The following is a 24,794-nucleotide window of genomic DNA, read 5'->3' as shown; positions in this document are numbered from 1 at the left end:
CTATCTTCTCCCTCATCTTGCTGTAACACTCTGACCTCTTGGTTCTTGAACCCCCTGGCTCTGTGACCTCTTGGTTGGTAAATTTGATCTGTCTTGTGTTGTTACATTGGGAGCGCACTGTAAAACGAACTTCCCCAAATGGGATGATCAAGCTTGAATTGAATGGCTGCAACCTGCTGCTACAACAAGTGACAACACTGCCGCCGAGTGGTGAAGAGAGTGAACAGCACATTCCTAAACTGGAGCAGCAGTAAGAGATGAGATAAGATGAGATCACTTTATTATTATCATCACTTTATCCATTAACCATATAGTTTCTTGTATTAGGAATTTGTCATTTCGCAGACCCCAACTTGCTCTCTGTGAGACACACAGACAGGGAGAGAAGCTTGGGGTCAGAGCGCAGAGTCAGCCATTTATATGGCACCCCTGGAGCAGGTGGGGTTAAGGGCCTTGCTCAGGGACACAACAGAGTAGGATTCCTCTGCTGGCCGCAGGATACAAACCGGTAACCTTCCAGCCACAGGCGCAGATCCTTAGCCAGAGAGCCATCACAGCGCACATAAACATATAAAGAGTACACACACATTTTTAAAAGATTGTATTGTCATTTTTATTTTATTTTACCATTTATTTAGGGAAATCTTTTGCGTTCATTTTATGAAAATTTACAATACTCAGCATAAAACATCACATGTACATTAAAATAAATATTTTCAATTTATTCGTTTAATAGACATATGGGATCAGAAACTACAACATAACCTTTTGCTAAAAACAGCTGCAGTACAAACCTGTACAAATGAGGCAGAGCAGTAGGATTAGGACAGACTAACTGGGAGACTAAAGATGGACACACTGACCCTTTCTGTCCCAGACTGACAGGCTGGACACACAGAGTCTCTGTGAGTGAGCTGAGCTGTGTGTCACAGGGTGTGTATCGGTGTTTCTCTGAACTGTGTTTATGTCACTTTCTCAGAAGGGACAGTCTGTCTCTGTCAGTGTGTGTCAGAGGGGACAGTGTCTCTGTTTTTTTCAGTGTGTGTCAGAGGGGACAGTCTATCCCTGTTAGTGTGTCTCAGCGTGGATAGTTCTAAAGTTCAGGGCATCTTCTCAGTCTCCAAGTACAGCATCAGTGCTCATTCAATGGGTGAGGAATCATGAGCTTTCTAATGCCGAGTCCTCATAATTTAGCAGTGACTTTTAATTCAGAATCTTTTCCAAAAGAACTAACTCACTCCAGCCAGCCTCTGTTTTTAAAGAGCTGTGTGTCAGGCAATGCAAAGGGAATCTCTCTCCCTCTCTTACTCTCTTTAATTTTCTCTTACTCCCTCTCTCTCCCTCTCATCTTCTCTCTCCACTCGTTTCTCTCCCTTCAACCTTCCTCTCTCATTCTCTCTCTCTCTCTCTCGCTCTCTCCCTGCGCGTCAGTGTGCTGTTCCTTTCACAGAGAGCGAGTCCGGACTCACAGGCTCTGGGGTGGGGGGGTATTTACATTTGGGGCGGGGGGTGGGGACAGGCTTGGAGGGGTTGGACGTATAGGGGTTCCTCATATTGACACCTCATACTCCCTTGTGTCCTGCAAATGAGAGAAAGAAGGATTATGGACACATTACTTCCAAGTCTCAAGTTTAGAAGTTGTCATATGTGAGGTCAGTGTTGTACAGGTTTCTAATTCTTTACACTTGAGGTAGACTGGAGTTTATTTTATGGTCTTAGAGTCACACCTCCTCCCCATCCTTACTTACCCCCCCTGTCTCATAGATGGGGTTGTCAAACTCTGTTTCTACAGTGATTTGGCTGTAGGGATGGGTGTACATCAGGGGCAGCCTCAGGTGTGAGTGGTACCGGCACCTAGGAATCACAAGATCACACGGTGAGGATTCATCAAAAGATCATGTCTTTGTAAGTCAGGTCACAACTCAGTGTGCCTCTGCAGTCTGTGTGCAGATACAGAGCTCTGTGGTACACAGCTCAGTGTGCCTCTGCAGTCTGTGTGCAGATACAGAGCTCTGTGGTACACAGCTCAGTGTGCCTCTGTAGTCTGTGTGCAGATACAGAGCTCTGTGGTACCCAGCTCAGTGTGCCTCTGCAGTCTGTGTGCAGATACAGAGCTCTGTGGTACCCAGCTCAGTGTGCCTCTGCAGTCTGTGTGCAGATACAGAGCTCTGTGGTACACAGCTCAGTGTGCCTCTGCAGTCTGTGTGCAGATACAGAGCTCTGTGGTACACAGCTCAGTGTGCCTCTGCAGTCTGTGTGCAGATACAGAGCTCTGTGGTACACAGCTCAGTGTGCCTCTGCAGTCTGTGTGCAGATACAGAGCTCTGTGGTACACAGCTCAGTGTGCCTCCGCAGTCTGTGTGCAGATACAGAGCTCTGTGGTACACAGCTCAGTGTGCCTCCGCAGTCTGTGTGCAGATACAGAGCTCTGTGGTACACAGCTCAGTGTGCCTCCGCAGTCTGTGTGCAGATACAGAGCTCTGTGGTACACAGCTCAGTGTGCCTCCGCAGTCTGTCTGCAGATACAGAGCTCTGTGGTACACAGCTCAGTGTGCCTCTGCAGTCTGTGTGCAGATACAGAGCTCTGTGGTACCCAGCTCAGTGTGCCTCTGCAGTCTGTGTGCAGATACAGAGCTCTGTGGTACCCAGCTCAGTGTGCCTCCGCAGTCTGTCTGCAGATACAGAGCTCTGTGGTACACAGCTCAGTGTGCCTCTGCAGTCTGTGTGCAGATACAGAGCTCTGTGGTACCCAGCTCAGTGTGCCTCTGCAGTCTGTGTGCAGATACAGAGCTCTGTGGTACACAGCTCAGTGTGCCTCTGCAGTCTGTGTGCAGATACAGAGCTCTGTGGTACACAGCTCAGTGTGCCTCTGCAGTCTGTGTGCAGATACAGAGCTCTGTGGTACACAGCTCAGTGTGCCTCCGCAGTCTGTCTGCAGATACAGAGCTCTGCGAACGGGGTACCGACCTTGTGACGTAGACATATGCTCCCCCCAGGAGGACAGAAAGCAGAAGGACCAAGATGAAGATGGCCAGAGCCATGTTCCCACCGTCCAGAGAGGAGTCTGCAGCTGCCTCTGCCACTAGAGAAGGAGAGGGAGATGGAGAGGGAGGCAGGAGCAGAGCGAGAGAATTAGCAGGACAGACTGAGCAAGACTCACAGACAGACACTGCGATGGGGAGTCAGGCACAGACGCAGGCGGACTCACCTTCCAGCGCATGGTTGTCAAAGCAGTCCTGGCTGGCTGTGAGACAACAATGTCCAGTTAGTCAACATCTCAACGGGCACCTTTCTCCTTCTCCTGCTAACACAAATGTGTGCTCCTCATGGCCTGTGTGTGTACAGTACGTGCGCTAACAGCCCCTGCCTCCCTGCGGCCTCACCCCTGCAGAGTGGCAGTGGCCCGCTCCAGTAGGAGGGGTTTCCCAGGATGCACTTGATGGCGATCTCTCCAATCAGCTCGTAGCCCTGGTAGCACATGAAGGTGAGCGACTCTCCAGGTAGATAGAGCCGCTTGTACAGGATCTGGTATCCATTCTCCGGGAGCCCTGGATTCTCACAGGACACGGACTCCTCCGCTGGGAGAGAGAGAAAGAAGATGATGGACAGGGTTCAGACAGACAGAGGAGAGGAGAAAGAGAATTAAAATCTAATAATAAAGCTTCTTGAAGTGAATTGAATAGTTAGGGAAGAAACAGGCGAGAGTAGGGGAGGAGTGACAGGCAGAGGAGGCGGAGAGATCAGGAGGAGAGGCAGAGGAGGAGATGACGGTGGACAGGTGTTGACATTACTGCAAAGACAGTGTCACAGGAAATGGCCCTGAATGCCCAAGAAACATTGAGAAAAGTGTTTCATTTCGGAGGTGTATGGATTCAGAAGACGACAGTGTGACTGTGTCTGTGTGTCTGACCGACTGCCTGCCCTCCTGACCATCTGGGAGACTCACAGACGCAGCGTGGCAGGCGTGACGTCCACACTGGGGTGCCAGGCTCACGGCCGTAGCAGGTGAGAATAGCCCCACCCTGCAGGACGTAACCAGGGTTGCAGGTGTACTGGATTGTGGTGCCAACCAGGAGCTTGGGGTCAGAGAGTGTGCGTGTGGCGTGCTCCACGTGGCCAGGGTCTGAACAGTACATGACTGGGAGAGACAGCACAGGAGAAAGCGAGTCAGGAGTTAATTGATCCCAGGGTTAATCCTGCCGTTTCGCACCAGAAGCCAGGGTCTCAGCTGTAATCACGGTGGAGAACAGCTCAGTGTGCTGAGAAGGACAACCCGCCCAAGGACTGGGCCGTTTGGTTAGGGCTGAGCTAGGGGACTGCCACTGTGGCAAAGTATCTAGATGAGTGGACAAGTGAGCTGAAACATGCCAGTGAGTCAGCAGGAAGCATGACGCTATCATGCAGGGGGGAGGCGTGGGCCAGATTAGGGTTTGACCTCCTGCTGACCTTTTGTCAGGGCTGTGACCCTCAGCTGGACCTGTCCAGGAAAGGTGTTCTCATTCACTCAGTAAGGCATTTATACATATTGCGCAATAGGGAAAAACAGCAACCACCAGTCTGTGCAGCAAGTGGGAGCTGATTTCCAAAGTAAAATAGAGAAAGGTCCCTTATTTTATACACTTAGCTGACGCAACACCTCAACTTGTTTACTTCATTCTGGTTGGTTAGTAATACAAAGACAGGTGAGACAGTAATTTTCCAGTCCTTATACTGTAGATCTTAGCCTTGAAGGACAGAGAAGACAGCTACGTGCAGTTTTGCATCTGCCTTTTTTGCTGGGGCAGAGATAAACATAATCTTAGAACATCCCGTGCCCTTGACTCGCTGGGTACAATCACACTTTGTTCATAGAATCCAGCTGCTTTTACAACACAGCTCTGCCCATAAAAACACTTTTCTTCAGTAGCTTTCCATTACAGACCCACACTTTACAGGTCCCAGATCTCTCCCTCAATCTTACTCTGCCTCTTTCTCTCATTCGCACTCACTTTTCTCGCAGAAGGGGGGCTGGCTGCTCCAGCTCAGATCCCACTGGCAGGTCAGGGTCTCCCGGCCCACCAGGTCGTAGCCCGGGTCACACTGGTACGTGATCCTGGCCCCTCGGACCAGCGCCGCGTGGGATGTTGTCTTCCAGCCATTCTGGATCTCTGGCAGGTCTGAGCACGAGTCGTTTCGGGACACTTCTGTAACCGGGACGAGACAACAGAGACCCTGGGCTGAGACACACACAGGCCCAGGCCCTGCTCACAGCACTGGGCTCCCAGTGGATGGATACAGGCTCCCAGAACCCCGGGATACGCTGAGCCAGTCTGCACCAGTACTGCATGGTGTGTACCCCCAAAGCAGCAAAGTCATAGTGCGTGAGTACAGTACTTCTGCTTGTATAATACAGAAGACGCAGAGTGACTGCTGTACAGTGAGAGTGTATCTAACACATTTTAGATACAGTCTTTCCTCTCACTCTTTGTACTTCTATCTCAGCCTCTCCTGCCACTGTCTTCCTCCATCTCACCCATGTAGTTGATGATGAACCCCTCCCCCTTCCCGAACAGCAGCCCCGCGGGGTCGGAGTGGAACTGGATGGTGAGGTCAGGGGTCGAGGACGACAACTTGAAGGGGCTGGTTCCCCCGATGTACTGTCCCAGGATGCGGGTCGTGACCTCGTCACCATCCAGAATCGTCACAATATCACTGTCGCTGAGGTTCAGACTGAGAGAGATAGAAAGAGGAGAGTGAGGAGTGTGAGGAGATTCTGGAGATTTAGGAGGAGAGAGGAGATTCAGGAGAGTGAGGAGCAGAGTGAGGAGATTCAGGAGTGTGAGGAGATTCAGGAGAGTGAGGAGGGTGAGGAGATTCAGGAGTGTGAGGAGATTCAGGAGAGTGAGGAGGGTGAGGAGATTCAGGAGTGTGAGGAGATTCAGGAGAGTGAGGAGGGTGAGGAGATTCAGGAGAGTGAGGAGGAGATTCAGGAGAGTGAGTAGGGTGAGAAGATTTAGGAGGAGAGTGAGAAGATTTCTGAGAGTGAGTAGCGTGAAGAAGAGAGTGAGGAGGAAGAGAGTCATGAGAGTGAAGAGGGTGAGGAGGAGAGTGAGGAGGGTGTGAGGAAGGGAAGGAGGAAACTTTGAGGCAGGGACAGGAGTTTAGCTCAAGATGAGTTAGTGAGACACAACAGCTCCCTCCTGGACAGTCCAGTGGGTTAGCGGTCAAGGCACAAGGAAGCCTGCCATCCTGGCAGTGGCAGTGAGAGCCGGGTGTGTGGTGGGCAGCGGGCACCGCGCGGCACTCACAGCTGGACGTCTAGCAGGATGCGTCTGTCTTCGTCCACGTGGATCCGCCAGCTGCAGTCCTCACCCTCCCCATATGCGTCTGGCCAGTTTGGGGACAGGATCACCCCACTGGGGCCAGATAGGTCCCCTCCACATAGCGCTGAGGGAGCAAGGAGACAGACACTTAATACACAAAGAAGAGCCAGTCAGCCAGTGTCTCAGTCAGTGTGTCAGTATGACAGTGTCTCAGTCAGTGTGTCGGTGTCTCAATGTGTCAGTATGTCTCAGTGTCTCAGTCAGTGTGTCAGTGTGACAGCGTCTCAGTCAGTGTGTCGGTGTCTCAATGTGTCAGTATGTCTCAGTGTCTCAGTCAGTGTGACAGTGTCTCAGAGTATCTCGATCAGTGTGACAGTGTCACTCAGTCAGAACGTCAGTCTGTACCCTTGCAGAGTGGCTCGGTGTCGTTCCAGTAGGGGTCACGATCATTGACACACTCGATGACGGGGGGACCCTGCTCCAGAGAGTGACCTGGGGCGCAACTAAACTGCACCACTGCCCCCACCCCATACCCTGGGTCAGAGGTCGTGAAGTTCCCATTCTGTAAGTAGGGCTCATAGCAGTGCCCACGTTCAAACGCTGAGAGAAACAGCAGAGAGAGGAGAGACAGAGATTAGGATGTGAATCTAGGAGACCTGGAGCACCTTCATTGCACACTTTGAGACTGAGACACACAGGCAGAGAGACTGATGGGGAGAGGAGAAGGCAGAGAGTGAGGAAGAACAGGACAGAGGGATCACCTTCATAGCGGATGTTGAAGCCACCGGGGGGCTGTGGGAGGTCAGAAGTGAACTGGACACGGACAGCTGGGCCCTCGCTGATCACCCCCTCAAATGGTATTGGTCCACCTCTGCCTGAGTCGAACAGGACCACTGACCCTGCGTCCAGACCGCTCCACAACACCAGCCTGAGAGGGGGAGAGAGCACTGACAGACTAACACACTGCCAGGCTGGCCTTCGGACTCACTGAGACACAACAACAGACTAACGCTCTCTCTCTATCTGTCACACACTCTCTCTATCACACAGACTGACACTCTCTATCACACAGACTGACACTCTCTCTCTGGTACAGACTGGCACACCTGTCTGTGGGCCCCAGGGCCAGCCTCTCCAGGTGCAGGTGCAGTCTCTGTCCAGCAGGGGCCTCCAGTGTCCACGAGCAGCTGATGGCAGTGCTGTCGTTCGTGCTGGTGGAGGGCGAGGGGGACAGAACCCTGCCCACTGTAGCGTTCTGCACTGCCCCTCCACAGAGCGCTGCCGGAGGGAGCGGAGCAGAGAGAGAAAACAGTTTCTAAAGGCTTGTGTTTGCACCACAGGTCCAGTCTTCACTGGAATGAACAATATCTACCCATCCTCTAGGGGACGCTGTGCACCTCACCCCGGCAGGTCGGCTCGTGGGAACTCCAGTGTGGCCGCGAGGCGTTGAGACAGGTGAGCTGGGGCTCCCCCTGCAGGTGGTATCCCAGGTGACAGCGGAACTTCGCCATGCCGCCTGCGTGCAGGTCCAGCACTGACACATCGCCATGGTGAGGACGCCGTGGCAATGCACAGCTCAGCCTGAAGACTAACACACAAACATCATCACCCATGGACAGACAAACACTTCTGCAGCATTTTAAAGGAAGAGTTAGGGCAGGAAGGCCCAGACTCACTCTGATAGTGCAGCTGGAAGGTTCCCACCCCCCCCTCGGGAAATGTTCGGAAGAAGACCGAGATGGTATTGGTTGGACTGCGGATCACCTGACCCTCCACCAGCAGTGTTTCATTGGCCAGGACAAGCAGGACCCCACCCTCATCTACGCCCCTGATTGACAGCTGCTCTCCCTCAGACAGATTTACACTTTTCACCTGCAGGGGGAAAAGAGACACATATGACCTGAATTTCCCATAGACACTTGGACAATAACATACAGTACATACTAGTTTACTGACTGACCTCATCCTCGGAAGAGCAGCTCTGACTTTTTAATCAGCTTATTTTTTACAGATACAAGAGGAGCTACAGTCACAGTACAGTAGGACAGTCCTGTTACAGTGTGGAGTGTGTTAGTGTGCAGTGCTGGGGTACAGTGTGGAGTGTGTTAGTATGCAGTGCTGGGGTACAGTGTGCAGTGTGTTAGTGTGCAGTGCTGGGGTACAGTGTGCAGTGTGTTAGTGTGCAGTGCTGGGGTACAGTGTGCAGTGTGTTAGTGTGCAGTGCTGGGGTACGGTGTGCAGTGTGTTAGTGTGCAGTGCTGGGGTACAGTGTGCAGTGTGTTAGTGTGCAGTGCTGGGGTACAGTGTGGAGTGTGTTAGTGTGCAGTGCTGGGGTACAGTGTGCAGTGTGTTAGTGTGCAGTGCTGGGGTACAGTGTGCAGTGTGTTAGTGTGCAGTGCTGGGGTACAGTGTGGAGTGTGTTAGTGTGCAGTGCTGGGGTACAGTGTGCAGTGTGTTAGTGTGCAGTGCTGGGGTACAGTGTGCAGTGTGTTAGTGTGCAGTGCTGGGGTACAGTGTGGAGTGTGTTAGTGTGCAGTGCTGGGGTACGGTGTGCAGTGTGTTAGTGTGCAGTGCTGGGGTACGGTGTGCAGTGTGTTAGTGTGCAGTGCTGGGGTACGGTGTGCAGTGTGTTAGTGTGCAGTGCTGGGGTACGGTGTGCAGTGTGTTAGTGTGCAGTGCTGGGGTACGGTGTGCAGTGTGTTAGTGTGCAGTGCTGGGGTACGGTGTGCAGTGTGTTAGTGTGCAGTGCTGGGGTACGGTGTGCAGTGTGTTAGTGTGCAGTGCTGGGGTACGGTGTGCAGTGTGTTAGTGTGCAGTGCTGGGGTACAGTGTGGAGTGTGTTAGTGTACAGTGCTGGGGTACGGTGTGCAGTGTGTTAGTGTGCAGTGCTGGGGTACGGTGTGCAGTGTGTTAGTGTGCAGTGCTGGGGTACAGTGTGCAGTGTGTTAGTGTGCAGTGCTGGGGTACAGTGTGCAGTGTGTTAGTGTGCAGTGCTGGGGTACAGTGTGCAGTGCTGGGGTACAGTGTGGAGTGTGTTAGTGTGCAGTGTTGGGGTACAGTGTGCAGTGTGTTAGTGTGCAGTGCTGGGGTACAGTGTGCAGTGTGTTAGTGTGCAGTGCTGGGGTACAGTGTGCAGTGTGATAGTGTACAGTGCTGGGGTACAGTGTGCAGTGTGTTAGTGTGCAGTGCTGGGGTACAGTGTGCAGTGTGTTAGTGTGCAGTGCTGGGGTACAGTGTGCAGTGTGTTAGTGTGCAGTGCTGGGGTACAGTGTGCAGTGTGTACCTGCAGCTCCACTCCGTAGCCAGTGTACACAGTGACAGTGTAAGTACATTCCAGCAAGCTCCCAGAGGGTGGAGGGGGGTCATCCGAGGAGTCAATATGGCCTTCAGGGTCTGAGAAACCCACACTGCACCTGGACACTGCGATCCAAGAGAGACAAACAGGAGAGAGTACAATACCAAACTCACTGTCACAGGACCCACACAGACAGCCCTCAGCCAGTCTGAGCGCAGCTCTCCTGTAGAGGCCACACAGGGAGATACACAGATACACAGAGGCTTGACTGACACACAGGCAATCTGCTAGACGCACAATCAGGCGGGAGGTCTGCTGGACTGACAGACACACAATCAGACAGGCAGCCTGCTGGACTGACAGACACACAATCAGACAGACAGCCTGCTGGACTGACAGACACACAATCAGACAGACAGCCTGCTGGACTGACAGACACACAATCAGACAGACAGCCTGCTGGACTGACACACAATCAGACAGACAGCCTGCTGGACTGACAGACACACAATCAGACAGGCAGCCTGCTGGACTGACAGACACACAATCAGACAGGCAGCCTGCTGGACTGACAGACACACAATCAGACAGACAGCCTGCTGGACTGACACACAATCAGACAGACAGCCTGCTGGACTGACAGACACACAATCAGACAGGCAGCCTGCTGGACTGACAGACACACAATCAGACAGGCAGCCTGCTGGACTGACAGACACACAATCAGACAGACAGCCTGCTGGACTGACAGACACACAATCAGACAGACAGCCTGCTGGACTGACAGACACACAATCAGACAGGCAGCCTGCTGGACTGACAGACACACAATCAGACAGGCAGCCTGCTGGACTGACAGACACACAATCAGACAGACAGCCTGCTGGACTGACAGACACACAATCAGACAGACAGCCTGCTGGACTGACAGACACACAATCAGACAGGCAGCCTGCTGGACTGACAGACACACAATCAGACAGACAGCCTGCTGGACTGACAGACACACAATCAGACAGACAGCCTGCTGGACTGACAGACACACAATCAGACAGACAGCCTGCTGGACTGACAGACACACAATCAGACAGACAGCCTGCTGGACTGACAGACACACAATCAGACAGACAGCCTGCTGGACTGACAGACACAATCAGACAGACAGCCTGCTGGACTGACAGACACACAATCAGACAGACAGCCTGCTGGACTGACAGACACAATCAGACAGACAGCCTGCTAGACTGACAGACAGACAATCAGACAGACAGCCTGCTGGACTGACACACAATCAGACAGACAGCCTGCTGGACTGACAGACACACAATCAGACAGACAGCCTGCTGGACTGACAGACACAATCAGACAGACAGCCTGCTGGACTGACAGACACACAATCAGACAGACAGCCTGCTGGACTGACAGACACACAATCAGACAGGCAGCCTGCTGGACTGACAGACACACAATCAGACAGACAGCCTGCTGGACTGACAGACACACAATCAGACAGACACCCTGCTGGACTGACACACAATCAGACAGACAGCCTGCTGGACTGACAGACACACAATCAGACAGACAGCCTGCTAGACTGACAGACACACAATCAGACAGACAGCCTGCTGGACTGACAGACACAATCAGACAGACAGCCTGCTGGACTGACAGACACACAATCAGACAGACAGCCTGCTGGACTGACAGACACACAATCAGACAGACAGCCTGCTAGACTGACAGACACACAATCAGACAGACAGCCTGCTGGACTGACAGACACAATCAGACAGGCAGCCTGCTAGATAGCCAAACAGGCTCCTACCTGTAGCCTGCGTGGTTCCAGAGCTAGCGACAGTTGTCATGGTGTCGATAGTGGGGGCGGAGGCATTTGGTCTTTCCTCATTCCCAGGGGTCAGTGTGGGGGGTATGTCTGCAGTGAGCAGTGAGGGGACGCTGGGCATTGGGGTTCCAGTCGTAAAGTGCCACTGGGAAACTGAGGCTCTTGTTGGCTCTCTGTCTGTGGGTCCTGGGGTGAGCAGCTGGGGAGCTGCAGACGTCTCGTGGGGTCTCAGTCTCTTGCGGGCGGCGCTAATCTGTTTAGAAGAAAGGATCCCCCCTCGGCGCCCCACCTCAGCCAGGATGCGTTTGGGGTTCAAGTCTCCTGGCAGAGCCGTAGGAAACGCGGCCCCCTTTTTGCTGAGCAGGAAATCCCTCTCTGCCAGGACGGACTCCAGCAGCTCCTGAGCATCTCCTGCGACCTCCCCACCGCTGAGAGGCGGCTGCCCCTGCCCCAGAGCCCCCAGCAGGGAGCCCTGAGGGCTGGCCGGTGACGAGGGAGGAGTCTGGGGAGCTTCACCTGGAAGAACATCAAGACTTTCAAATTCCCTCCATTCAAACTCCAGGGATGAGTCATAGCTAACATGTGTCAGCAATGTGAGGAATCTTTGGAGAAGTGCAACTGGCTCTCTAACATACACACACAGGACACAGGCTCTCTCTCACACACACACATACACACACACTCAGGACACAGGCTCTCTCACACACACACAGGACACAGGCTCTCTCACAAACACACAGAACACAGGCTCTCTCACACACACACACAGGACACAGGCTCTCTCACACACACACAGGACACAGGCTCTCTCTCACACACACAGAACACAGGCTCTCTCACACACACACACAGGACACAGGCTCTCTCACACACACACAGGACACAGGCTCTCTCTCACACACACAGAACACAGGCTCTCTCACACACACACACAGGACACAGGCTCTCTCACACACACACAGGACACAGGCTCTCTCTCACACACACAGAACACAGGCTCTCTCACACACACACACACAGGACACAGGCTCTCTCTCACACACACACACAGGACACAGGCTCTCTCTCAAACACACAGGACACAGGCTCTCTCACACACACACAAACAGGACACAGACTCTCACACACACACAGGACACAGGCTCTCTATCACACACACACACAGGACACAGACAATTCAATTCAATTCAAGGTGCTTTATTAGCATGATCGATGGGTACAATCAGTGTTGCCAAAGCAAATAAAATAATGAAATTCCCATGAAACAAAACAAAAAATAAAATTAATATAAAATCTACAGACATTTACAACAATGACATATTATAAAATCTTTACATATACTGTAGACAGAAGGAGCATTATTGGGAGACAGACTCACTGTTCCTCAGGCTGTGACAGGAGATCACATACTGGGCTGCCACAGACTCTCTCTCTCTCTCACACACAAACAGGACACAGACTCTCTCTCACACACACACAGGACACAGGCTCTCTCTCTCAAACACACAGGACACAGACTCTCTCTCACACACACACAGGACACAGGCTCTCTCACACACACAAACAGGACACAGACTATCTCTCTCACACACACACAAACAGGACACAGACTCTCTCTCTCTTACACACACAGGACACAGGCTCTCTCTCCCTCACACACACAGGACACACAGGCTGACATTTTTGGTTCACCCTTCTGCCAGGGGCATCTGATGTGTTCAGAAATGTATTTTTAAATTTATAACTCAGCATGAATGCACTGTGCTGAACAGCCTGTCTGACACTGAGCCAACTTGGCTGCTGAGAGAGAGGATCAATACACTGGCCTGACAACAGGGCTGGATAATGACACACGAAGAAAGGCAGCTCTCTGAACACACCACTGCAACCCCCTGAGCCACTGAGCACACTGCAGCCCAGGCCTGTAACACCAAGCCACAGAACACACTGCAGTCCAGCACTGTAACACTGAGCTACTGAGCACACTGCAGCCCAGCACAACGACACTGAGCTACTGAGCACACTGCAGCCCAGCACACCGACACCGAGCCACTGAGCACACTGCAGCCCAGGCCTGTAACACCAAGCCACAGAACACACTGCAGTCCAGCACTGTAACACTGAGCTACTGAGCACACTGCAGTCCAGCACTGTAACACTGAGCTACTGAGCACACTGCAGCCCAGCACACCGACACTGAGCTACTGAGCACACTGCAGTCCAGCACTGTAACACCGAGCTACTGAGCACACTGCAGCCCAGCACACCGACACCGAGCTACTGAGCACACTGCAGCCCAGGCCTGTAACACTGAGCCACAGAACACACTGCAGTCCAGCACTGTAACACTGAGCTACTGAGCACACTGCAGCCCAGCACACCGACACCGAGCTACTGAGCACACTGCAGCCCAGCACACCGACACTGAGCTACTGAGCACACTGCAGTCCAGCACTGTAACACTGAGCTACTGAGCACACTGCAGCCCAGCACTGTAACACTGAGCTACTGAGCACACTGCAGCCCAGCACTGTAACACTGAGCTACTGAGCACACTGCAGCCCAGCACTGTAACACTGAGCTACTGAGCACACTGCAGCCCAGCACTGTAACACTGAGCTACTGAGCACACTGCAGCCCAGGCCTGTAACACTGAGCTACTGAGCACACTGCAGCCCAGCACACCGACACTGAGCTACTGAGCACACTGCAGCCCAGCACAACGACACTGAGCTACTGAGCACACTGCAGTCCAGCACACCGACACTGAGCTACTGAGCACACTGCAGCCCAGCACACCGACACTGAGCTACTGAGCACACTGCAGATCAGCACACTGACACTGAACTACTGAACATACTGCAGTCTAGCACACCGACACTGAGATACTGAGCACACTGCAGTCCCAGCTTCTAACACTGAGCCATTGAATTCACTGCAGTCCAGTACACTGAAATTGAGCTACTGAACACACTGCCTTCCAGGTCTGTAACCCTGTGCTACTGCACGGCTGAACACAGTGCAGCAATTTCTCAGCACAAACTTGATGAGTCCCTCACAACAATGTTTCTGGTGAAGCTAGGACTATATTTTCCTGGGATGTGAAGTCAGGGTGTGTGAGTCAAGCAGGGAATGACCAGCAAGATCTCAAATGGGATTTTAAAGTACCATAATATTTGCTCCTACAGAGTGTAGTTGTACTATTTTTCTGCCGGCTCACCCTGTGTGGACTGTGGTCAGTGCTGTCGCAGTGGTACAGAAGTGAGCTGTCACTGCACTGTTACGTCAGCAACACTCACTAGTCCAACATGCAGGGCGACAGCAGCTCGCTGTCTGCAGACTCAACATGCCCGCTTGATAATTGTGTCCATTCTTACGTCGACAGAAAAACAAAAAAAACATTCCTTCAGAAACTGAAAAGCCGAGAGAGATTTTATTCTGCAGTTCTGCAAAACACTGACGGATTTAATCTACAAGTAACATCAGTGAAATTTTTTATGGTGAATATAACACAGCATGTTAATGTTTTTAGTTTGATTCAGGGAAAATACATTAACCAGATATTCCCACATGACTTAGTTGAAAATGCACCACATGCCATTTAATAACACAGTGTTCAGCATTGTACATCTACACTGAATTAAGATTTCATGTTGCATTACATTTCCATTAGTGTCCTATTAATTAATTGATTTAAAATGTGTGAAGGTTTCCTTCTCATCCACCGTCTGACCTTTACTGGTGACGGTTAATTACACTAATTGATGAACATGAGTCCGCGCCAGGGGAGAGTGGTCTGGTCAGTTACAAGCCTCAATGATGATGCCAGGCCAGGTCTCCTCAGCCCAGGCAGAAGCACAGAACATCCCTGGTAGAGCTACAGTGTTTCAGCACAGTTCCCTGTCCACAGAACCTGCGAACAGTGATCTTGATTACACACAGCTGAGCTTAATTAGCTGTGTGCCACACATTACGGCTGAGGTGGAAGAAAATTCAGCAATTGAACTGTGTCTCCTCACCCTGAGCCCGACAGTGAAACTGTCTCCCCACCCTGAGCCCAATAGGGAAACCATGTCTCCTCACCCTGAGCCCGAGACTGAAACTGTCTCCTCACCCTGAGCCCGAGACTGAAACTGTCTCCTCACCCTGAGCCCAATAGGAAACCATGTCTCCTCACCCTGAGCCTGTAGGACTCTGTCCTGGGATCAGGCAGGAGGTCTGTGGTGGGTCGCACTGTGTGTGAGAACTTCCTCGCTGTGAAGGCTGTGAATGGGACGGGGGTGTGTGAGTGCCTGCTCGTCTCTGAGTGTCCCTGTATGACTCCACCACTGTCTGTGTCTCCTTTCACGCTGCTGCTGATCAGACACTGCGTGAGGCTCTGTACCCTGCAGGGGAGAGACTCTAATTACTGACACCCTGAGGTGGGACAGGAATAAGCTGCAGGAGACCCTCTCAAAGGACAGTTTTAATTACCAGATACTGGTTGCTGTAACGTTTATCATTAATTGTTAGCTATTAATTTGCAGCAATTGTTCTAATGTAACATTCATCAGCGCATAGCTGGTAAAACTGCTCCAGTGATCTCAGAGCAATGACAGATTTCTCTCTTTCCATTTTGCCTCCAGTGACAGTGGTTGTAAATAAGATGATGAGAACATTCAAAGGGTCACGAGTGAGAGGAGAGTAGCCCACCATACTCATTCGGGTGCTCCTAACGGATCCTCAGTCCTGGGCGCTTGTTCTACTCACCTGACAAAGCAACACTGACCGTGTGGACTCCCCCAGCACTGGGCTCTCAGCAGGGCCAACACTGACCGTGTGGACTCCCCCAGCACTGGGCTCTCAGCAGGGCCAACACTGACCGTGTGGACTCCCCCAGCACTGGGCTCTCAGCAGGGCCAACACTGACCATGTGAACTGGTAGGTGACACCTGCTAACTTGGCCTTTCGCTGTCTCCAGGTCCCAACCCTCCACCACAGACCACGCCTGGGATACGTCTCCCGTCTCTCTCCTCCTGCCCACTGGAGAATTCCGGGCTCCAGAGCGGGATTGGTATTAACATGAAAAGCTGAAGAAGTCTGCCGGACAGACACAGAGCAGGCCAGGTGTCTGAGCCCTGCAGTGACGTGGCCATACCGCAGCTCCTGTGCGGAGTGAGGACGAGTGTGGATGCAGGGTGATAGATTGTGTTTGTCGCCTTTGCTCCGTGCCCACACCCCTCCATGTCTTTCCCCCCTCTCACTGTCTCTTCCCTCTATCCGTCTCCCTGTGTGTGTGCGTGCACGTGTGTGTGATGGATGTTGTGTCATGCTGACCCAGTTGCTAAAAATAAGCGGTCCGAGCAGCAGTGGAGTGGGGCACCCAGAGGAGACAGCCGCTGCGTGCGGCTGGGGTTCGAAGACACACTGAGCGCGTGGGCACTGCCGGGCACAGCTCACATGGAATTCTGGTGCCAGTGGAACGCTTCACCTGGGAACGTGTCTGACCTCCCCACAGACCCTGGAAAGGCCTTAAAGTCTCGGCCCAGGATCAGCGACAGCAATGAAGCCTTCAATCTCAAGAAGTGGGAGACAAGCAGTCCTGCATCAGAGCTGAGAGGCTGCAGGGCAGGGTGGCATGCTGCTGTTTAACGATGTTGTGTGATCCCCCCAGCCTGCCAGCCTACAGGAGATGAAGGGCTTTCAGACATAGAAACTGTCTCTCCCTCCGCAGTCTCTCCCCAGAATCTCACTTTGAATTATTGATGGGCTTATCTGAAGTCTGACATGGGGAGAGGGCTCTGTTTCCCCTCTGGAGAGGAAGAAGCAACTGCTAAGCAAACATCTACACACTGTACTCACACACTACTCACACACTACTCACATTACACACACTGTACTCACACACTACTCACACATACTTACACACTACTCACAGCACACACTCACACTAGTCACATTACTCACACTATACTCACACACTACTCACAGCATACTTACACTACTCACATTACACACAATATACACAAACTACTCAAAGCATACTCACACTGCACACTCAAGCTATACACACAAAACAGATTATTTACACTACACACAGAAAACTACTGTATAATAATTGTAGACTACACATATAATCTTCATTGCACATGTACACAGGTACCAAAAGCACATTTTAACAAAGACACACATTTGTGTGTATTTCCAGAGTGTGAATAACAGAATTAATGCAGTGTCTGAAAAAGGCATCAATCCTTTTGCAGCCTGGAGAACACAGGGGATCACACAACAGCCCTCACCCAAAACACACAACATCATCAAAGTCAATTAATCTCAATTAACACAGTTAGCACTAGAGAGAGAGTCATTAGCACTTTTAAGAATCAAGCAGTCAGTCTGGGTGAGAGTGAACAGGAGAACGGAAGAGACGGAGCAGAGACAGAGTAGAATTGGTTCCCCTCGCACTGTCTGCTCTCGCCAGGCACACACAACCAGGAGCACAACGTGATGACCACAGGCTGGCCATAGAAAGAGGATACAGACAGACCTATCAGCCCAGAGATCACAGCTATATAAGATGCCAGGAGAGAGAAGTTGAGAGAGGTATACAGACATGTGGGAACTGTTTTTCTCCAGAATGAAAACCTGTCTTATCTCTTACCACTGTCTACCAGACTCCAGACTGATCAGGGTCACTCTGGGAGAGGAGACACAGCCTGAGGGTCAGAGACAGAGCTAGTGCTGGACACACACAGGCCAGGCCAGGCACATTCCTGACCTGGCTTTCCTTTTTCTTTCAGTGTAGAAGGTTATTATGCTTGTTAATTATTTTGTACCCAATTCTGGATCAAGGAAGAGAGAAAACAGAGTGAGAGGGACACAGAGTGAGATGGACACAGGGAGTGAGAGAGACACAGAGTGAGATGGACACAGGGAGTGAGAGAGACATAGACAGACCAGCTGGATTACTGTATCACACATCCAGGCACTTACAGCTCACTAAGCTTCTCTGTTTCCATTGTTTTCTGGTCTGTTTACTTTCAGCTGAAGCTGTCATCCTCTTAGCTCCGTGTGATGCTCCTATGCCAGCCCTGAACCTGCCCAGCTCTAATCCTGCTGCACTGTGCTCAGGGAAACACTGATCCTCCTGTCATCACTCCTCCAGCCTTGACACACAGCAGCACGGTCCTTCTGCTCGCCTCATCTCAAACACAAGGGGAAAAGACACGAGGCTGGAGATTCTTACAGGACTCTGTAAGATTTCAGTCCTGTGTCTGCTGTGCAGATGGATTCAAAATCACATCTTGAGAGCCTCATGTTGCTTTAACTACAGAACTACATGATGAGCCCAAACCTAACCTGTACCAGGTCTCAGTGTCCTGTGAACTGGGGTCTCAGTGCGCTGTGAACTGGGGTCTCAGTACCCTGTAACACTCATCCTCAGTCTCCTCGGCAAGTGCAGGCTGGAGATCCCTGGAGAAATGGAGTGTTTGTGTTTGCTTACAAGGTCTTTAATTGCAAAGGACAGAGCAGCAAAGCGCTCAAAGAGGCAGACACTGGCTCTGCCACCCTCTCCCTCTCTCTGCTGTTCCTGCTGCCCTGTTCTCCGCCTCACTCACTCTCCTCGGCTGAGGGGATGAGCTGCACTCTGCACTCTGAATACAAGGCAGGAGAGGCGTGTGAATGACTGAAGGCCACAAGCACGGAGGCGATTTTGTTCTGCTGCGCCTAAGTCATTTGGCATTGTTGAAGGTAGAGTGAAGGGAAAGAAGAATGATACACACCACAGACAGACAGAGATGGGGACAGAGGGGAGCATAACCAGAAATCCTCTGTGCTCGACAGTGGACTAGATTAAATGTGTAATTGTCTCACACTCTGTATCAGACAACATTACAAGACTCTTGATCCTGAGAACATTAAAAGCTCCCCAGTCACCCGGAGAGAGAGGCACTTTCTCTGCAGGAAATGAGGCATCTTGCAGAGCTGCGCCTGGCTCTCCCACAGAATACCCACATGCTCTCTGCCAGAGTACCCCCTGGGGCAGCTTCCTTTCAGAGCCTGTCACTGAGAGAGCATGACAACCCTGCTGATGGCCAGGCTTGAACAACCCCGCTTGTCATTAGCACAGGCAGGCAGCCAGAGCCCCACACAACAGGATAGACAGGGGGAGAGAGAGGGAGAGAGAGAGGGGGAGAGGGAAAGAGAGAGAGAGGTAAACAGGGAGAGGGAAAGAGAGTGTGTCCCAGTGGGACAAGCACCACACAAACTGGAATGCTACAGAATCCTAAACAGACAATACACACTAGCTGAATATCTGATCAGGGTAAGAGACAGCAGAAGAAACAAAGAGACAGCAAAAAGAAACAGACCCTCTTAAAGTACAGGCTCAGTGACCACAGCCTGGCCATAGAAACTGGACACAGGCAGACCTGGCTGCCCAGAGAGGACAGGCTGTGCTCCCACCACCAGTGGGGAGAAGCAGAGGCAGAGAGAGGAAAGTAAATAGGGAGTGGGATAGATGATAGATAAGACATACCCTGCTACTGAGGAATAAATAGATTATAAATTCTTCATGATATTGAACACGTTGTGCTCATTCCTCCACAAGCCTGTTTTACAGGTTTTCTATAGTATGGCGATCTGGCCAGTAGTGCTGGAGCTGGAGGGAACTGTCCACAGAGCCGTGGTTCTGAAATGCGCTCCGAATTCCGAGCCGTGCTCACAAAGCGTCAGTGTTCAGGCTGGGCGATTAGTGGGATGAGGCTCCTTTTGTTCAGCAGCTCTGCGGCATTCCAACTCCAGCAATGGAGCCAGCAGAAACTTATTAACACGTTAACTGCTTGCCTGCCAGTCAGCTATTCCTCATGTCTTTTAACAAAATTCTCAGGGATAACTTAATAACACAACCTCTCCAGACCATCTCCACTTCACCACGATAAGAACGAACTATTTCAAGATCATAATCCAAGAAAAGGATTTTTACCATGTGCTCCTGACTCCTCTCTCTCCCCATATTGTTATTTCCACTGTAGTTTCCTCTAATAACTGTCGATTGAAACATGGGATAAATTATACCTTTCCTTGAACCTTTGTCTAAACCCTAACTGCTCACACAGTGAAGCACTTTGAGTTTGAGAGGAAGCGAGAGACACAGAGAAATACTAGAGAAACGCACCAATCTGGCCACACTGGTCCTGTGAGGCTGACATTGTGCATTGTGTTTCAACCAAGCTCTTGGCTGAAGCCTGTCCAGTCTATCCTGGTCAATGCACTGTCTACTGGACACACAGCTTGTCCAGTCTCTCCCCTCGTCAGTGTGCAGGTAACCTGTCCAGTCTCTCCTGGTCAGTGGTCAATCAGAGGAGCCTCTCCAGTCTGTCCTGGTCAGTGGTCAGTCTGAGAGGAGCTTGTCCAGTCTCCCCTGATCAGTGGTCAGACTGAGGAGCCTGTCCAGTCTCTCCTGCTCAGTTGTCAGTCAGAGGAGGCTGTCCAGTCTCTCCTGGTCAGTGTGCGGGCTGCCTATCTCAGCAGCAGGCTGCCTGTGAACACATCTCGCCTGCTGTCTCACTGCCTCACTGACCCCCAGGGCTCAGAGCCAGAGGACGTCATTACAGCAATTAAGTGAGAGAAGGGAGAAGTGGGAAATGAATAAAGATATGAGACTAATTTGCCTCAGGGAGACCGAAGCACTTTTCATCTGCGAGAGAGGCAGGGAAGTGGAGAAGGACAGTGGGGTAGCTGGACATATGACCAGCAGCGGCAGGAGAAGAAAACGGACCGACCGTAACAGGGTCAGCACCATCAGCAGCCCTCTCTCTGGCCAGCTGCCCTTCGTGTGAGCATGTGGAAACGAGTCCTGTGAGCTCCACCACTCCTGCTAGCTCAACAAGGAGCAGACAGCAGCACCAGCACAGACGCGGCAGAGATGAGCCGGTGCTACAGGCAGGTAAGAGAAACACGTTTCCAGGCCTGATGGCTTCTACCAGTGCTCTTTACAGGACACTAACACACTCTGGCAAGACAGGGCCACTGACCCCAGTCACTCCACACCAGTGAGACTGACAGCTGCTACTTACAGGCTGGACACCTGGGGCCACTGACCCCAGTCACTCCACACCAGTGAGACTGATGGCTGTTACCCAGACAGCAATGGAACCAATAATTAGAACAAATAAAAATAAAAAAGCAAACAGAATGGTAGGATATAGAGTAAAAAAATAAGAATTTATATCAAGAGCAATTGTCTTATAATTGTACAATGTACCAGTAAGATCTCATTTACAGTGCTGTGTAAAATGTCGGCTCTCTGTCCAGGGCCTGTCCTTGTTCTGTGTCGGTCTGCATCACTTCAACTTTACAGAGACCAAAATAACCCCAAGACAAAGCTCAGCAGAGTCTGATCGAGTCAGGAAGGAAAGGTGCCTGTCCAGCTGAGCAGTTCATGCAACGAGAGAAGTCAGTTGTGCAGCTGTGCAGCCCAAACGTGACCTCTGGTCTCGCTGTCTGTCCCACCTATCTCTATGAGGCCCAGAACAGCTGGTCAGAGCCCAGGGAATCCACACAACCTTCCAGAACAGCACAGCCAAGTCAGAGAGTCGGCCTTTGGACTTCCAGATCACACAGATCCACAGGCACGCTATCTGATCACAGATCACACAGAGGCACACAGACATGCAATCTGATCACAGATCACACAGAGGCACACAGACACGCAATCTGATCACAGATCACACAGAGGCACACAATCTGATCACAGATCACCCAGAGGCACACAGGCACGCGATCTGATCACAGATCACACAGAGGCACACAGGCACGCAATCTGATCACAGATCCACAGGCACACAATCTGATCACAGATCACACAGAGGCACACAGGCACGCGATCTGATCACAGATCCACAGGCACACAATCTGATCACAGATCACACAGAGGCACACAGGCACACAATCTGATCACAGATCACACAGAGGCACACGATCTGATCACAGATCCACAGGCACACAATCTGATCACAGATCACACAGAGGCACACAGGGATGCAATCTGATTACAGATCACACAGGCACGTAATCTGATCACAAATCACACAGAGGCACACAGAGGCACGATCTGATCACAAATGAGGCGCACAGATACACAATCCAATCACAGGTCACATGTCCACTCAGCTAGTCTCTGCTCTCCTGCTGTCGGACCTGCTGCCCCCGGCCAGTGATATTACTGTTACTGTTGTTGTTCTGGGCAGCCAGGTGTGTGCTGTGTCCTGGTCCTCGTGTGCATTCAAAGCTCAAGGAGCAGACAGTGAGCCTCTCGGACAACAGCAGTCTGTCACTATTGTGGATGATTGGAAATGTTCTGCTAATTGATATTTCTTGGGCAACACAGTAATTTATTGGCCATGCCAATCAAGTTCGTTGAAAATCAATTTGAAACAGCAGCCGAAGGAACCAGATGTGTGACTCCCAGTGTGTCGGCCCCATCGTTATCTCGCTGTGATAAAGGGGAAGCTGCCTGTTAGCAGCACACAGTGTCTGCTGACCTGATGACAACTGCGGCCATCGCTTAATGACCTAATTATTCAGCTGTGCGAGCAGGAGCTGATCGAGGGCCATGAGGGAGCAACAGGAGAGACTGTAGGATCAGAGCACAGAGCACAGCTGGAGATACAGGCTGTTAACAATCTGAAGACCGCAGGGAGGAGCTTCAAGTCATTAATTTCCCTACAGTTCAGGCAGTCCGTAATGTAAATGAATTCATCGTCTGCCACATTTAGGAAGACAAAGCATATTTAAGAAACAAAGCCCATCTCATGTTCCATGGATTGTGTATGATTATTCCACATGGCCTGTAAGAGTCTGTGACTGGGCTGTGTCAGTGTGCTGGACTCCACGGGGACTAGAAGAGTCTAGAGCTGTATCTGTGTCGGTGTCCCGGACTCCAGTGTGAGAGTCTAGAGCTGTATCTGTGTCGGTGTCCCGGACTCCAGTGTAAGAGTCTAGAGCTGTATCTGTGTCGGTGTCCCAGACTCCAGTGTGAGAGTCTAGAGCTGTATCTGTGTCGGTGTCCCGGACTCCAGTGTGAGAGTCTAGAGCTGTATCTGTGTCGGTGTCCCGGACTCCAGTGTAAGAGTCTAGAGCTGTATCTGTGTCGGTGTCCCGGACTCCAGTGTGAGAGTCTAGAGCTGTATCTGTGTCGGTGTCCCGGACTCCAGTGTGAGAGTCTAGAGCTGTATCTGTGTCGGTGTCCCGGACTCCAGTGTGAGAGTCTAGAGCTGTATCTGTGTCGGTGTCCCGGACTCCAGTGTGAGAGTCTAGAGCTGTATCTGTGTCGGTGTCCCGGACTCCAGTGTGAGAGTCTAGAGCTGTATCTGTGTCGGTGTCCCGGACTCCAGTGTGAGAGTCTAGAGCTGTATCTGTGTCGGTGTCCCAGACTCCAGTGTAAGAGTCTAGAGCTGTATCTGTGTCGGTGTCCCAGACTCCAGTGTGAGAGTCTAGAGCTGTATCTGTGTCAGAGCACTCCACTCGTGCTGTAAGCTACTGCAATGTTTTTTTTTTCTATTATTTTCCTTGGAGGTTTTAGAATACCGATCGTTTTACACAGGTAGTGTAAATAATAAGAATAAACGTTTCAAATTGAGTTTCAAGAACATCGACGCCTCTAACAGCAGCGCGCGTCACTTCATGCACGTTGTGCAGCTCGTGTTAGACATCTCCCCGCGTGCCGCCGAGCGCCGGCTCGCGCCGCAGTCACAGCGGTCCGTGAAGACCGCAGGCCCGCGCGTGCACATGGACACGGGGCTCCACGCGCCGTACAGACCGCGGGCGGCTCGCGCTTGCCCTGGCGCGGGGGGACCCCCCGGCTGTTGCCCAACACGCGAGGCGAGGAGGATCCCAGACCGCCCCTCGACCGGTCAGAGCCGATCAATAACTCGGTCCCTCGGGGGGCAGGGGACCGTTCTCCCGGGAATGCCGCTACACGGGGGTTCTGCCCACTCGCGCACTTTCAGATCGCACAGTCTGGTCACGGAGAGCAGCGCAACTTTCGAGTAAACAAGACCGCGACCCGGCAGAGTGAAGGTGACTCCCCGCCTCTCTCTCGGCACAGTCCAGCCACAGGCACGCCGGACCAGAACCAGAACCGAGCCGCTTACCTTGGGCCAGCCCGAGTGCCCACAGCAGCCCCAGCCAGAAGACGGCTCTCCGGACCCGTCCGAGCCGACACGGAGCGCGCATGTCCCGAGCCCCGAGGCTGCTCTCTGGGACAGCCGCTCGCCGGGTCGGGTCGCTGCGCTGCGCTTCTTCCATCGCTCGGCTGGACTGAGCGCTGCAGTGCGCGGCTGCCTCCTCCTGCCTCTCTCTCTCCCTCCCT

The 24,794-nt window shown here is 52.0% G+C and overlaps 1 protein-coding gene across 1 annotated transcript; it reads right to left on the bottom strand.

The window, feature by feature from the left end:
• Positions 1 to 607: 607 nt before the first annotated feature.
• LOC102688822 (seizure 6-like protein) lies at positions 608 to 24,794 on the bottom strand. The gene is made up of 17 exons (XM_069182193.1): positions 24,577 to 24,794; positions 11,423 to 11,956; positions 9,586 to 9,722; positions 7,979 to 8,174; positions 7,705 to 7,890; positions 7,409 to 7,580; positions 7,064 to 7,230; positions 6,708 to 6,902; positions 6,288 to 6,426; positions 5,513 to 5,709; positions 4,989 to 5,183; positions 3,947 to 4,138; positions 3,384 to 3,578; positions 3,209 to 3,244; positions 2,968 to 3,082; positions 1,749 to 1,854; positions 608 to 1,579 (listed from the first exon to the last, which is right to left on the bottom strand). The coding sequence occupies exons 1-17, from the start codon at positions 24,728 to 24,730 to the stop codon at positions 1,550 to 1,552; spliced, it is 2,946 nt and encodes a 981-aa protein (XP_069038294.1). The 5' UTR covers positions 24,731 to 24,794; the 3' UTR covers positions 608 to 1,549.

This window comes from Lepisosteus oculatus, chromosome 22 (assembly GCF_040954835.1).
Source record: "Lepisosteus oculatus isolate fLepOcu1 chromosome 22, fLepOcu1.hap2, whole genome shotgun sequence".
Lineage (NCBI taxonomy): Eukaryota > Metazoa > Chordata > Actinopteri > Semionotiformes > Lepisosteidae > Lepisosteus > Lepisosteus oculatus.
This window is presented reverse-complemented; position numbering and strand designations above follow the sequence as displayed.

Coding starts and splice junctions, on each gene's coding strand:
- LOC102688822 (XM_069182193.1), bottom strand. CDS start 24,730: ATGGAAGAAGCGCAGCGCAGCGACCCGACCCGGCGAGCGGCTGTCCCA. Junction 8,175..9,585: donor GCTACGGAGTGGAGCTGCAG/GTACACACTGCA, acceptor TTCCCCCTGCAG/GTGAAAAGTGTAAATCTGTC. Junction 4,139..4,988: donor GCCCCCCTTCTGCGAGAAAA/GTGAGTGCGAAT, acceptor TGTCTCTCCCAG/TCATGTACTGTTCAGACCCT.